The sequence below is a fragment of the Eptesicus fuscus genome, chromosome 15 (genome assembly GCF_027574615.1).
Source record: "Eptesicus fuscus isolate TK198812 chromosome 15, DD_ASM_mEF_20220401, whole genome shotgun sequence".
In the NCBI taxonomy this organism is placed as follows: domain Eukaryota; kingdom Metazoa; phylum Chordata; class Mammalia; order Chiroptera; family Vespertilionidae; genus Eptesicus; species Eptesicus fuscus.
In genome coordinates this window covers 56584048-56600105 of record NC_072487.1, presented here as the reverse complement: position 1 = coordinate 56600105, position 16058 = coordinate 56584048, and the positions used below count along the sequence as shown (strand labels likewise).

Below are 16058 nucleotides of genomic sequence, written 5' to 3'. Positions count from 1 at the left end.
CTAGTAAAGTCACAGGTGTTAAAATTAACAGCCTTGCTGACTAGGCTGTGGCCAACAGGTATACTGTATTGTGACAGTGTAAACTGTTTTGGCAAACAATTTGCAATGCATTTGAGAGAAAATAAAAATTTTCTTATGTCTGTTCTATGTGATACTGGGCTTCCTGTAACTCAGCATTTACTCCCCTAGCCTCCCACAGTAGTCAGGACTAATTCCAGATTCAATCCTTTCCAATTCAATCCTATCTGACATCCTCACATATGTATAAAAATGAAGAATGAAAAATATTAAACCCACGGCCAATAAGGATGAGCATATATTAGGGAAAGGAAAAACAAAGGAATTAGAACTGAAATATGAAAGGATGTGGGATCAAAATAACATACCCAAGATCAGAGGAGATCATGTCAGAGCTTTCAAGATTCAGAGTTTGGAGACACTGGTGATATATACCTAGAGACACTAAAAACTATTCTTAGGTTGTTTGTCAGCACAATCTTTTGAGTTCTTAAAGAAACACTATCCTTTTGAACTGGAGAGTAGAAGACACTAAGAAACAATCAAATTTTGAGTTCTTTTGGTTAAACAGATGGATCTAATTTACTTACAAATATATTAGACGGAAGAAAAAGGCAAATTTCATTTGGTCTGTTGGCTTCTACATTCACATCCACCAATAGCTTGTTATTGATTAGATTATAAAAAGGCTGACAGAAATATTGGGAGACTTCAGATAAACTTGCACCAGAGAGCAGTATGCAACATACCTTTCTCCTAAGCTTCTACTGAAATATTTATAAAGATTTTTAAAAAATGTACGCATGTACAGATCAATTACTGAGCATCTAGAAACATGATATTCAAACATCACAAAATGGGAAATAGGTCTGGATTTCTGTCATTTGAGTCTGAATTAGGGATCTAGCATTGTTTTCTCAGGGACTAACCACAAATAGCTCAGAATGTGCCTAACACCTTGCTCTGTGTTCCCGTTGCTGGTCCAGCTCCTTGCTCTTTAATTCTTCCTTACCCAATAACTTTGTTAGCAATAGGAAACACATTAATATTATCTTAGGAATTAAACTAAAAGCTGATTATCAGCGATATTTATTCCATAGTCTAATTTTACCTGTTTCTTTGTATTTTTGCTTTTACAAACAGAATTTCCCACCAAACAGGTATCTCAGGCTCCCTAATCTACAAGACTTGTATAAGAAAAATAATTGATGACATGCATAAAATCACAATCACAGTAATTGGACCATTGTTAAACTAATTAAGAAAAGAGGAATCATGTTCATTTATAAGTGATTATATAAGGGAAAGAGAAAATATGGATCAAGTAACAAAATAACATTATATCTTTATATAAACAAATGAGATAAATCCCAGGTTCTTAAAAAGTCTGTTTAAAAAGCAGGTCAAGGTGAAGGAGTAAATTCATACTTCTCACGTCCACATGTGATCACTTGGGTCCTTTTGCCTTGGCCTTGGTTTCCTTTGGGACCTTCCCATTCTGACATTGAGTAAATCTGGCTACTGTAGAGACACCATCCACAAACTTGGTTTTGAAAAGGACGTTTGCATTGTTGAACATACCTTCCTTTAGGGACACCACAATGAACTTAAGGGAAATGGGAAAAAAGCATAAAAGATAATTTTTTATTATATTCTTAAAGAAGTTCACTTTTTAAAACTAACGAGATTAAATAATTATTTGGAGATAGCTTGATTCTTTAAACTCACACCCTCAAATGTAGGTAACAACCAGTTATAATATTAGACATCTAAGTTTATTTTAGCTTTTCATATTCGTTTTAAGTCTCTTAATTTTACCTTGATGGCTTCATTATCCAGGTTTACATTTCCTGCTGTTTGACAGCTTGTTGGTCTTCTGTAGCTGACAAACTATTTTGTTGTTAGCTCTAAATGCCCTAGTGAAATACTTTTCTCTGGGACATTTTAATAATATCAAGGTCTGAAGTTCCTACAGCATTTCCACTAGCTCAAATGGAACATTTATATTTGTGTAATTAATAGGTACCAATTCACTGTTGTCTGCAAATAACTGCCATAATAAATACAGTCCTTGATAACTATGGTGAGGGAAGACCCGAGCTGTATAATGCATCATCTATAAACCATGTTTGGCAGCCCCAGTTCAACACAAACAACGGTTCTTAGCTTAAAGGGGCTGCCTCTACTTTCTAGCCAGGAGAAATGAAGAGTACCCCACCAAGTGCCACATGATGGTCTGATACGTGGGTATACATCTCTGAAACATGTTTGTTCTGACTGCATCTCTGGCAGCTATCTAGAAAAATAATTACATTTAACCCTAAATTAATTCCTAACTAGGAACATATTAGATTCTCCTTCATGCTACAACAATTGTAATGTCTGGCTTTTTCTTTAATAGGAGACCAAACTCTTTCATTCTAAACCCACTTGAATATTAATATTTAAAGAAATATACAATGCTTTAGTATTCCTCAATCTTAAATATCTTATTAATTGTGACCACTACTAAAGAACAGTTTTAGAAAAACAAATACTAAGACTTTCTTTATACTTTTTAAAAATGAAGACATTCTGTCTGGTTCTTACCTGAGAATGTGTGAAATGAGTACGCAGCATCTGTCCAATGTTCTGGGTGTGAGAAAGATCCAAGGCTGCATCGACCTCATCCAGGATGTAAATTGGAGCAGGTTTGAAGAGGAGCATGGACAGTATTAATGACAAAGCCACCAAAGACCTAAGAAAAGTGTACAGAAAGCTGTCAAAACTTGATTTTTACCAAAGAACTGAAGCAAATCTGCTATGCTGTTATTATGAAAAGTACAGATTTAGCTAAGGGATAGATGCCTAGGTGGCAGATGAGTGAGGGCTATATACACTTGTTAAGTAACAGCTACCGTCTTGGTAATAGTGTAACTAGTTTAGGTGCCCTCTTTCAAACTTTTACTATGTATGCATCCATGTGCACACACAAACTATCCATTTTTTTTATTGGCACTATTTGAGTAAGTTGAATAGATTATGGCCCATTACTCTAAATACTTCACAGTGCCAGAGGGTTAAGCAATCCTTATGGGATGGTTAATTCTGTCAACTTGATTGAATCACAGGATGCCCAGATGTCTGGCTAAACATTATTTCTGGATGAAATTAGCATTTGAATGGGAACTTAGTAAAGCAGTCCGCCCACCACAATGTGGGTGGACAGCAGTCAGTTCACTGAGGGCCTGAATAGTAAAAAGGTAGAGGAAAGAATTCTTCCCTCCCTGCTGATTACTTGAGTTGGGACATGAATATTTCTGCCCTGGGTGTTCCTGATTCTCAGGTCTTCACACTCAGACTGAAATATACTGGCTTTCTTGAGTCTCTAGTTGGCAAACAGCAAACAGTGGGACTTCTCAGCCTCCACAATAAAATGAGCCAATTCCTTGTAATAGATCTCTTCATCTATACTAATAAAAGGGTAATATGCTAATTAGACCAGGAGACCTTCCAGACAAAGCCATGGAGGCGGGGCAGAGGCGGTTAGAGGTGATCAGGCCAGGAGGGGAGGGCAGTTGGGGGCGAGCAGGCTGGCAGGCAGAGTGGTTAGGGGCGATCAGGCAGGCAGGCAAGCGGTTAGGAGCCAGCAGTCCCAGTCTGCAAGAGGAATGTCCGACTGCCGGTTTAGGCCCGATCCAGCAGTCGGACATCCTCAGAGGGGTACCAGATTGGAGAGGGTGCAGGCCGGGCTGAGGGACACTCCCTCCACCCCCCATGAATGAATTTTGTGCACCAAACCACTAGTATATATATAATCTCCTATTTAAAATTTGTTGTGACGCCCACTCTTAGATTCTGCAAATACAAAATGTAATTATTCAACATTAGAAAATTACAAGAGAATGTGTAACACTTTTTCTATAATATCAAATATCTCCTATATGCAGCACTAGAATGGTCACTTTAATGCTTACTGTATTCCAATAGATATTAAGAAACAGGTGGGGGAAAAAAGTGTGCACAAGCAGAGGGGGGTCTAGGAGGTGAAACCAAAATGTCTAGCAAAGAAAATGAATGAAATGGTACAATAAACAAGAAACAGAGTGAAATGTGCCTCTATAGCAGGTAGCCGAGGTCACTCCAACAACCTAAAATTATTTTCCATTTGGTTCCTCTGTGCCAAATGTTTAAGGCATTGAGTTTTAAACTTCCACATTCAGGAAGAGAAGAAAAAAAAAACAAAAAAACCACCAGGAGTTAAACTACTTTGCTGAATAGTGGTATTGTTACAAATAATTTTATTCTCATCTTAATTATGGAAATAATTTTTAGTTCCAAAAAAAAAGTAAACATGCATTTTATATTTTCCTCAAATATTTTCTAGGACTTTGGCAAAAACAGTTAGATGACTGGGATCTAAACTGTGGAATTCAATTTTGGTTGACAAGCAATAGAAAAAAATTATGAATCTTATCAATAATGAAAAATAGAGAATGGATTGCTATTTTATAAAATGACAAACGATTTCATAAGGAAATTAACAGGTCTTTCTTAGTATTTTCCATGTACATAAGAGTAACATGGAATTATGGGGCATGTGAGAATAATTCAAGGACTATGGACTGTACCTCTTGCAAAAGAAATATTAATAACCATCTTCAATTATGTAAACATTCAATCACAATTTTGTCTTAAGGAGTTTTAATTACTTGGTTCTCTGCAGGTAAGGAGTCAGGCCATATGACCTTATCAATTTCTCTTGGTACACTGATTGTCTGACTCACCAAGAAAGGCTGGGAGAAACTTTCCTGAACCCCATTCATTCTTTTACAGAGGTCTCACTGTTTATCCTGTACCATTTTCCTTTCACCTCAGAACATCCTTAACCTGTACAGTTCTACTGGGCTCAAATTCTTAATTTCCATTTCTCTCATCACATTCTTTTTTAATAATTTTTGGAAATGGTTAATGTAACTATTTACCTTCCTAATCTGCTAGTTTTATCGCCTATCATTTCTAGTTCTGATTTTTCTGTCTGATTTTTCTCTAGGGTATGAATCATATTTTTTCTTAATATCTATCTAGTAATTTTTATTAGATGCTGCACACTGTTATTATGTTGTTCAGAGTCTCAGTTTTGTTGTCTTTCTTTAAAGAGTGTTGGACCTTGTTCTGAGAACCATTTAAGTTACATGCAGATCAGCTTTATTCTTCAAGGCCTGCAATGAACTTTGCTAAGGTGCATCTATAGTAGCCTTCACTTCAGGGATAATATAGACTTAATTCTAATCCTTGTTTCCTGCATTTAGTGAGATTACTGGGCTTTGTGTGGATTTATCTCACTGCTGCATTCCAGAAATTGCTCCCAGGAAGAAAGCTGAGGTAAAGGTGGGGCTTTTAAGGTGGGAAACAGCACTTTCATTTCCTTTCTCTCAGGCACATACTCCTGGACTACTCATTTTCTAGTATCTGAAAATAATTGGTTTTTATCTACTTATCTAGGTTTCTAGTTGATTATTCTTACATTTTTGCCTACCATTTTAATCAAATGTTTTAAAATGTGTAGTCCAAGCATGTCAAACTCACGGCTGGCAGATAGACTTACCTAACAGGCTCCTTAAATTCTATACGCAAAGAGAGTTAAATAATGCAAACTGAAATAAAAGTGGTAGGCAATGAGATGATGGGTAATAATAAGAGTAATTAGTATTTATAATGTACCTAAGGGATTACTCACCTCTGACCACCACTAAGTTCAGTTAGGTTTTCTTTCCAAGTATTTCCTAAGGCAACCTTGAACTCCAGACCATCCAACACGGTTTGCCCCTCTGGTGGTGCAAGCATAGCATTAGCACCAGGCAAAAGAGTAGAAAAAATAGACCCAAAGTCCTTGTTCACCTGGGGGGGGGGGGGAAAAAGTATTAAAATATCATAGTTTTCTAAAATATCAAATGTTGACAGGTGTATACGCAACCCAACAATGCATTTTGTTACTCTAACTAGGGTTGGCAAATTATCACCCATGTGACAAATCTAGCAATACCCATTTAATTATGTATTTTCTCTGGCTGCAAGCACTAAAACAATGGAGTCAAGTAGTTGCAACAGAGACTATTTGGCTCACACACACACACACACACACAAATATATGTCCCTTTACAGAAATAGTTTATTAAGCCCTGTTCTAACTTCCAGAGGGACCTTCAACTCTACCCTGAAGTTTTGGTAGTTTTGTGGGCCATCATACAGGAATCCTCAGAGACACATGACTGTACAACATAGGAGATTCGACTCGTGGTTACAGAAGCAAAAATAAAACATAATCTTTTTGCCACAAAATGTTCTCTTATAAGCCTTGTTTTCTGTTGAATGGTATGGTAAGATGGGCCTGTGGTTATCAGCTAACCTTAAAAAGCCTAGGATGATCAGGGTGGCTCTAAGAAAAAGAGGCATGAAATCAAACCACCAGATCTGCTCAAAGTGTTGAATGGTTCTTTCTATGCTTCTTCTCATAGCCAACGAAGTTGAGATGGCAAGGGATGGGAATAGCCTTCGAATTCAAGAGAGAGAGGCTAAAGAAGCTGTCTGGCCTATCTTCATCAAGGCACAGTAGGAGATTGCAGAGATTTAGGGCCAATAGGGTAGCTTATAATTGGGTAAGTTTTGTGCATACACACTTAATGATTTGAGAATTCGGCCATCTGTTCTCAAAGACATGACTAATAACCTTAGAGAGTTCAGACAAATTTGAGGGTGTACACACTCACACACACACATGGTCTTAACACCCAGGTTCTCTAGGGAAATCTCCAAATTCAAATAAAGGCAAATATATTTCTCATGAGTATTTTTAGTAATAAGGAAATCTTAGACACAGCAGTGCTCCTGAATGTAGATTTACTAAGAAAGCATATTTTAAGAGCAACTGTACAAATGCTAAATAATAATCTACAGGGGAGTGGAAATAAATGAAAATCCTTGAAATCTTCCAAAGTTGTCATAAAACAAAAATGGTAATTGGGATTTTTAAATTAAGAGCCCAGTAAAAGAGAATATCAAACTTCCTTGTTTACTGCCCAGTTCTTAAAGAACAAGGGTGACAGTAGTTAGGAATAAAAGGCGGTTTTAACTTAGGTACTAATTTAGAAAAAAGGAATCCCAGCTTTTCTACCTTTTGGCTATATGATCTTTGTAGGCTATTTCATCTTTGTAAACTTTGGTTTCTTCATGTATTAAGTAGGGATAATAACTGCCAAAGTTATGGAATTGTTTTAAGATAATTCATTTAAAATTAACAGTTACTTTTAATATGTTAACTAATACTTTTAATTTGTAAGTGGTAAGGAATGTGCAAATCTTACTATAGAAATATTCTTAGAACTAATATTTGACCTCCGTGAGTCTGGGCAAGAAGAACCATGGAGGGTAGAATTGAAGAAGCCCCGGGGAGAGCTTTCTAACAATCAGATTCCCGATGTGAAAATAATACTGCTTCCAATTTCAAGCAGAGGGTGAGTGGGCAGTATCTGAGGTTTCTTCCAAATATAAGAGCTTGTGATCTCATGGGAAGGAAAGAGGACAAATAGTGTCCCCTTTAACAGGGTAATAAACAAGGAGAAATCTAAAGAATTAGGAATTTACTATAACTTAGGAACCAGAGAAGTAGACTAAGAGTATGATGGGGTGACACACACCTTTGCAAATTGGCAATCAAGTCCTAAAGGACAAAATGCCTGAGGTCTATGAGGTTTTACTTTAGTATGAGCTATCCCTCCTTAAACACAAACCAGCCATTTCCAATTGAACTTAAGAGTATATAACCTATTGCCAATAGTCTTCATCTTTGCCTCACATAGAATAAATGAGATTTTTGGTTCAAATACCTTTTGCCAAGCAATGTTCAGGGCTTGGTTTTTCTTCTGGTCAAGGTCCTCTATAGTTGCAAGTATTTTGGATTTGTCATTTTCAACAATTCTCTTCTTCTTCATCAAGTCATTATACTAGTAAGAAACATTTTGGGAAAACATAAAACTTTATATTCTAGAATTCAGTCAGGAATAAAGAGCTTTCATTATTTTGTATACATTATATTACGTACACTCTTACTTACCAAAAAGATATATACTGTATTAATAGTTATAATTTAATACAATTATAAGGAAAGTAAATATATCACCTATATGTAAAATTTAGTTATTATAGATGAGAATTTATAGGACAAGCACCTAAAATATTTGGACTCCACTAATATTCCCTTTCTAATATTCTAGAAGCCAAGACACAAAGAAAAGTGTGTCATATGTAAACTCAAAAGTAGCCCTGCATGCTTTCTTCTTAAGGTTAGGGTCAGCAGTGACACTAAATTTCACTTCTTCACCATGGTATACAAATACTACATAATCTGGCCTTTATTTATCTCTCTTTTTGACATCACACTCTTCCCCAGGCTGCAGCCATATGCTCTTTCTTCATGTCCTTGAACATATACCAGGTGTACTGGTTAATAATGTAGATTTTGTAATCAAAGAAAACACAATAATTTCAAGGGAAACATCAAAAGTGCTTTATTCAAAGTAATGTCCATCGCTAGCTACACATTTCCCCCATCTTTCAGGTAATTTGTGGATACCATCCCAATAGTTTTCTTGTTTTGAGGCAAACCATTCAGAGACCCAATTTTCCACTTCTTCATACGTTTTGAAGTGCTGCTCAGAAAGTGGGTGTGCCATCGATCAGGAACAAGTGGTAATCTGAAGGAGCAAGGTCTGGTGAATACAGCGGGTGGGTTAATACTTCCCAGGCAAGATCTTTTAACGTGTCTTTAACTGGTTTTGAAGTGTGTGATGGTACTTCATCATGAAGCAAAATTACTTTGCCGTGTCTTCTGGCCCAATCTGGTCGTTTTACAATCAAAGCGTGGTTCAAATTGATTATTTATTGTCAGTAGTGATCAGTGTTAATGGTTTCACCTGGTTTTAGAAGCTCAATACACCACACCTTCCTGATCCCACCAAACACAGAGCATTGTCTTCTTTCTGAAGCAATTTGGCCTTGCAGTCGATGTTGATAGTTGACCTGGATCAACCCATGATTTTGTGCATTTGGGATTCTCAGAAGAAATATACTTTTCATCGCCAGACACAATTCGATACAAAAAGACTTTCTTCCGTGCCGTTCGTTGAAGCAACATTTTACTGATGACTTTCCGGTTTTCCATTTGTCTTTTGTTTAGTTGATGTGGCACCCTTTTTTCTTCCTTTAAAATCTTTCCCATTGCTTGTAAATGATCGGAAATTGTTTGCTGAACAACGTTTAATCTTTCTGCAAGTTGTTTTTGAGTTTGACACGCATCTTCATCCAATCATGCTTGAATTATTGGTCTTCAAACTTTTTCAGTTGACCTGGACATTCTGTCTTTCACATCGAAATCATCACTTTTAAAGCGTTTAAACCAGTGTTCACAAGTATCTTGAGATGGAGCATGTTCCCCATAAGCTTCCCGAAGTATATGATAACTTTCGGCACTTTTCTTCAAAATAATTAAACTTCCCACAAATACTCTTTTTTTGGCATGAAATTCGACATTTTTAAGGGTAAAAATATCTATGATATTAACACCTTCAGAAAATTTGACATATGAAGTTTTAAAGCTTGCTGTCAATACAACAAAATAGCATACATATCAACATATGTGTAACTCCTAAAAAATCCGCATTATTAACCGGTACACCTGGTAAACTCACTGTAGCCTGATCTCTCTTCCTGAACATTCTTATTCTTCCTCTACATCTGACCTAATTTGTGTCTCAAGTTTCAGCTCAACATCACATCTTCAGTGGCCTTTCCTGGTTAATGGAGAAATTTTCTGGAAAAAAATTTGAGGTAGGCTGGCTGCAAAGGGGTAATTATACCATGAGTAACAGAACTTCCTGAAAATCCTCTTAACTCATTTTTCCTCAAAAGCCTCACATTTCAAGGCCCTTAAAAGCTCCAACCAGTCCTGCTAGCGTCCTGGTTGCTCCTCTTCTTTATGGCCAAGCTCCTCAAACCTCTCTCCATGTTTTTATCTTATTCCATGTAGTAGTTTCTTATGTAGACAGATACAAAATAACAACAACAAAACAAAAGGCCATCTGTTGACCAATAGAGCTTTTCTCTCTGGTAAGGAGATGGAAGTTGATGAATTCTTTTAAAAAATATTAGACCCAGTTATCATTATCTAATAAAAGCGAACATGTTTCATGATGTTCTGCAGTGCAAATTCAGGCTAACAATTTACTTCCACAGTACATTGCAAAGCTTTAATGGAGAAATGAAAACCAGCAGGAACATTTTATAGAAATCACAACATGCACATTATTAGCCTGTTTGGTATCTAACATAATACAGATTCTTTGTATGTCAACAGTTTTGTGTTGTTGTTTTTAAACTCATTACAGCAAAATTTCTTAAAAGTAATTGAGCTCATCCTAAGTAAATTTCTTAATACTTAGGATGAGCTCAATTACTTTTATCAGTTTTACAGAGCTCTCATTAACTCTATCATACAAATGCAAACGGAATTTTGCAGAATTAAAGAAGGTATAGGGCATAATATAAAATTACTGACTGCTAGTCAAGAATAGGGATTGCTTCCCCCTCTGGATTTTCCTAGTGACATGGCTGACTATAAATGTTTTGTCCGAGTAGGGGAGATGGATAACATTATCGAGCAACTGAGAGCATTAAATAGAAAATGCTGCTGGAATTACAGATTAGGAAAACACTGGGTTACATATATAACAATTTTAATCTCTATTTATATAATGTTTCCAGTACACACTGGAGATTGGTAAGGAGGCAGTATACATTATTTTTCTTAGCCTCTCAAGGTAAGTGAAACAAATTACAATAGCAATGTGAGGTGTTAACATGATCTGAAAGTATTTTTACTTATACCAAGAATAAGAGTAGAACATATTTATGACAAAAGGGCAAAGCCAGCAGAAAACTCATTCAAGGTACAACAGACCATAAGAATAAAATAAGAAAACAAAAGAACTAAAAAGAGAGAAAAGGAAAACGGGAAAAAGCAAGTACCAAAGACATCAAGCAAAAGTTTGACCCAAACAACCGCCTCAGAGGTTATACAGAGCCATTGAGGCTACAATGCTATCATATTCTAACATGGCCAGTCATAAGAAAGTGACTTACCCGCTCTTCTGCTTCTGTTAGTACATTCATAGCTCTCATGTTGACATTTCTTCCTAGTTTTTCCTTCATTTCTTGCAACTTCTGAAGTCTCTGACCAGCTTCTTTTGGGTTATTAGTTTTGAAATCATAGGCACTATTGGGTAGCCCAAACAGGTGTTTCTCTGCACTAATCCAGTCATAATCTTTCAACATTTTGGATACCTAGTCACATGATAAGAGAAGGATCTATCATTGTTTATAAAGCTACATTTAAATATTTACTATTTTTAAATCAAACACCACAATGACGCACTTGAAAAAATGAGGCTTACCGTTGACAGTGAACCTATGTTAAGTATGAGTATTTTTACCTGGAAGCCAGGCCCAAGAAGTTAGATTATATTAAAAAAACAACTTCCTATTACTTAAGCACGATAATAAAGCCAACTCACAAAATTTTTACAACGTATATGTAAAACACTTCCATTGGAATGAAATCTAAGTCAGATGAGGCTTCTTAGATTTTACCAAATTCAATCATTGCTTCAAAAAAACAAACAGCCTGTGGCCCAACTGGTGTGAATCAGTGATTGAGTGTCGACACTTGAACCAGGAGGTCACAATTCGATTCCCAGTCAGGGGGCATGCAGGAGGCAGCCAATCAATGATTCTCATCAATGTTTCTATCTCTTTCCCTCTCCCTTTCTCTCTGAAAACATATAAAAAACACACACCTATGAAAATTAAAATTCTTATACCAATACTTAAGTTATAGATTTGTTAAAATCATGGAAGCCTATTCCTGATTGGTACCTAATAATTCTTCTCAGAATTATATCCTAGAAACTGTCCTAAACATTGATTCCATCCCCCTCACTCTCTTTTGACCAGGCACAAAAAAAAAAAAAAAAAAAAAATTCTTTCATATAACCAATAAAAAAATGTACAGTGTTTAAGGAAGACTTTCTTCTTCTAGAACTGTTTAAGCTTAGTTCTGACTAATAGAATAATATTTATCAATTTGTTTATCCTTATTAATTCCCTGGGTATAGTCTCATCTCTAAGCTTCCAAGTAAAAATGATCATTTCTAGTCTGTCTTCCCTACTGATACAAAAACTCTATGAAGGCATTCTGTGTACATGATGCTCATTCTTTTATCTAGCATCTGATACTAGTTGGTAATAAATATTTGATAAACCATGTATTTCAAAAGATCACTGACTTTTTAGCAGTTCCACTTTCAGGTACCTTTCTTTACCACCTTAACTGTAAATAAAATCCCCTACTAATCACCAATATTAGCGTTTTTAATGACCAAAAAGTCTAATGGGAAGTCAATACTAGTAAAATATTAGGATATTATGATGTGGCTATAAAAAACTGTTTTTAAAACCAAGTAATTAACCTAAATATGGCTCTTTCAGGGGGTGGAGAGACTGTTGGGTATACTGTGATCTTTTTGAAGTTAATCTGTTGTACATTTAACTGTTACATACCCGTAAAAAAACTTTATGGGTAAATTATTAAGACTAATGGATGCAGTCCATTAACCAAGCAATGAATTTCTTCAAAAGCGTGTATTTTCCTTAACCTTTTGCACTCGGATGTCGAGATTAAAATTACTCTTTGAATGTATCAATAATTTGAAATATAAAAAAATCCAAATAAATAAGTTTGTATGAAAAGAAACTCCAGTTTTTTATTCTACTGCTGCGCTTTGTAAAATCTGGGGTATTTAAAAACCTGAGATAGCCTAGCTGGTGTGGCTCAGTGGTTGAGTGTCGACCTATGAACCAGGATGTCAGGGTTCGATTACTGGTCAGAGCACATGCATGGGCTGTGGGTTCGATCCGCAGTAGGGGGTATGCAGGAGGCAGCCAACCAATGATTCTCTTACTGATATCAATTAAAATATATTTTAAAAAAAACACAAAAACCTGAGATAATATAAAAAAGATAACTGGTAAAACATCAGATTTCAGATGAGGGTGTAAAAATTGATTATACTGATCCTTAGAAAATCATCCAGAAGCCAATTAAGTTCAGAAGTTGCCTGTATATACATTTCTGTGAGTCTTTAAATCCAATGTGAAATAAGGTAAAGAATATGTATTATTACTACCAACACATTAGTAATAGTTCTATGAATATTGGGGAGGAAAAACCAGTCATTTTTATGAGAACCCACTAAATATGTGGTAAAAACATCTTGTAGATTGGTATGAATACCTGGAATTAAATATAAAAACAACATTTGTGCCATTGGTAAAAATGCACATCGCTGAGCAGTTAACGTTGTTTTAAAGCTTCAAAATTATGTTACAGTAGTTCTGCCATTTATACTTAGTTCTTCATCCAGCAGTTTACAGGAATATTTCAATAACCCAGAAGCAAAGATATGATTAAGGGTAATAATGAACACAAACATGCCTTTGCAGCCGCATCTTCAGCTTCCCGTTTATGCTTGCTGATGTTGTGGTCCAGTTCCTTAATTTTAAGCTGAGACTCATTGTTTTGTTCCTTATGCTTTGCCACTTCTGCATATTTAGCTTTAATTACATTGTCCTGGGCTGTTATCACTTCTTTTTGCTTGGTCATCTCTTCTTGAGCTTTATTTAATGATTCCTGAAAGAAATAATTAGGAGACGATATATAGCAAGGATATAGGAGATATTTTTAGTTCACTAAAAGATCATCTAACAGCCTTCTGGGTAAGATAGCACTGTGCCTACAGGCAGATGGTCTCCTGACCCTCTACATAATATATCCCCATTAAAATGACTAATGAATCTTAACTGGGATTTGCACTAGGGAAAAAAAAGGGGGGGGAGGGTTATGAGATTCAGTGATTATGCTGGAGGTAACAAAGTTTTTGTTGAATATAGTGTAGTTAGGATTACTTGGGGGCAGGAGAGACTATTGGAATCTGACTAGTGAGATTTCTCGAAAAAGTGGCAATTCTGGGTAGTTAATAAGATAATCTGATAAACTCCCAAATGACACTTATCAGGAGGAGCAAAGAACAAGGGTAGAAGAAAGGTAGGCTGGGATCTGTTCCTTTTCCCTTCTGTCGATGTAAGCCACATACATTACCTTTACCAGTAACAACGGAAGGTCACTGTTTGGTTCTAGAACAGGGGTCAAAACAGGGAAATGGAAGAGAAAGGAACTGTTTTGAAGAACTAGATCTGTGGCACAAAGGAATACTTCCTAGTCTGACTTCTATCCCCCAACCTCCAAAGTGGTCATTACACCTGGAATTTAGTCTACCACCAATGCTTCACCCTAGATCTTAACTCACACAAATACCTACAGACAAAAAAACCTAGGTCAACTTGTATTTAGGTGATGGAAAACAAATAGGACAACCTACTCCCTAAAAGACTCAGAACAATCTCCGTGAATGATTAAAAGTGAATGTAATAACTTTTAAGCATGCTCATAAGGTAACAAGGTAATTTTAAACAATAAAGAATACTTGACATTATGATCCTTAATTTGAATGCGTCCAAAATGCTTTTGCAGACGGAGGATAAATCATAGCATTTATTTAAACCAGCGTGCCCACAGTATTTTTAAAACAAGCAATACCTGACTATTTCAAAGGCTTAGATTGTCAGGTAAAAAAATGACAACAGTCAACAAAACAATAACTGTTTGTTGTATATCAATCAAAATTTTACCCATTTTTGGGGGGTCAGATCTACAAAAAATATACATAATTTTTGGTGTGCCACAGAATTTTAGTAATTCATTTATTTGTGCCATGAGATGAAAAAGATTGAAAATCGCTGATCTTAAAAGACCCAAAGACATTTCAGCTTCTTAGAAGGTTTAAAAAACAATCAAGTAAAAAATACTCTGGTGATATTAACCAAAGGAAAACAGAGACAAGTTTATGCTGAATCTAACTAATGCTGTATCTGACAAAAACATGTTTATGAAGAAGACTGCCTAAACATTAAAGATTTCACTGCAGGTGTGACTGATTTAATCTTTTAGATAATCGTTTTTATAATGGTAGGGAAAAACAGGAAATCTGTCACTTAAGGTTGAGCAGAAACAAAATTTTAGTGTTATTTGTTTTAAGCTAATTAGTTTTAGGCAGTTTATTTTCTTAACTACCTAGAATGTCCTTGACACCTCTTACTAGCAAAGGAAAACAATTTAGAATGTAAAGTCTGAAAGAACAACCTTTAAAAACTAAGTGATTCATTTTATAGTTTTCCATAAAAAGAAATGGATACTCTCTTTATAGAAATAGGTACATACTCTGACTTTATTTAGATGAAGGAAGGAGTGGCTAATTTTCACACTTCTCTACAAACAGTGTCTAATTTTAAAAAATTCTACACCATGATATTCATGAAAGACAGTAGAAAATATGGAGGAATGAGATTAAAAGATAACAAATCAAAGGAAACAATGTTTTAAAAACTAAAATTTCCTTTGGAGACGTAATAGAAACTATAGAAAACTTAATCACAAAGCTGAGAAGCATTTCTATCCCTTATAAACAACAACAAAAAATGAATTTAAACAGGAACAGAATTAAGAGGAAAGACCTACTTTTCAAAACACAGGATGATACAATAATTAAGTCATTTCAAGGGGAAGATGTAGAAGTAGAAGCAAGGCAAAAACATTCTTTTACCACAATGGAGGTAAATGAATGGAACTCCTGTTAAGCTATGTACATTTTGTTAACATGACAATCAATGACATACTATTTACAAAAACAGTATTGATAGCAACATGACAGAAAACTTCATTTCTTATATCACAAAATGAAAGTACATACACTGTACAGCGTGGTTACTAGTTAATGCATAATTAAAAGTTGCTAAGAGAATAAAAGTTCTCATCACATGAAAAATATAACTGT

At 35.5% G+C, this 16058-nt stretch overlaps 1 protein-coding gene across 1 annotated transcript in view; it reads right to left on the bottom strand.

Annotated features, from left to right (window-relative positions):
- Nucleotides 1-1343: 1343 nt before the first annotated feature.
- SMC2 (structural maintenance of chromosomes 2) overlaps nucleotides 1344-16058 on the bottom strand; it is a 46617-nt gene continuing 31902 nt past the window's right edge. Inside the window, 8 exon segments of the mRNA XM_008141840.3 lie at nucleotides 1344-1624; nucleotides 2608-2755; nucleotides 5738-5898; nucleotides 7884-8000; nucleotides 11194-11394; nucleotides 13604-13674; nucleotides 13677-13725; nucleotides 13727-13798. Coding sequence (XP_008140062.2) covers nucleotides 1397-1624; nucleotides 2608-2755; nucleotides 5738-5898; nucleotides 7884-8000; nucleotides 11194-11394; nucleotides 13604-13674; nucleotides 13677-13725; nucleotides 13727-13798 — 1047 coding nt within the window. The 3' untranslated portion in view covers nucleotides 1344-1396.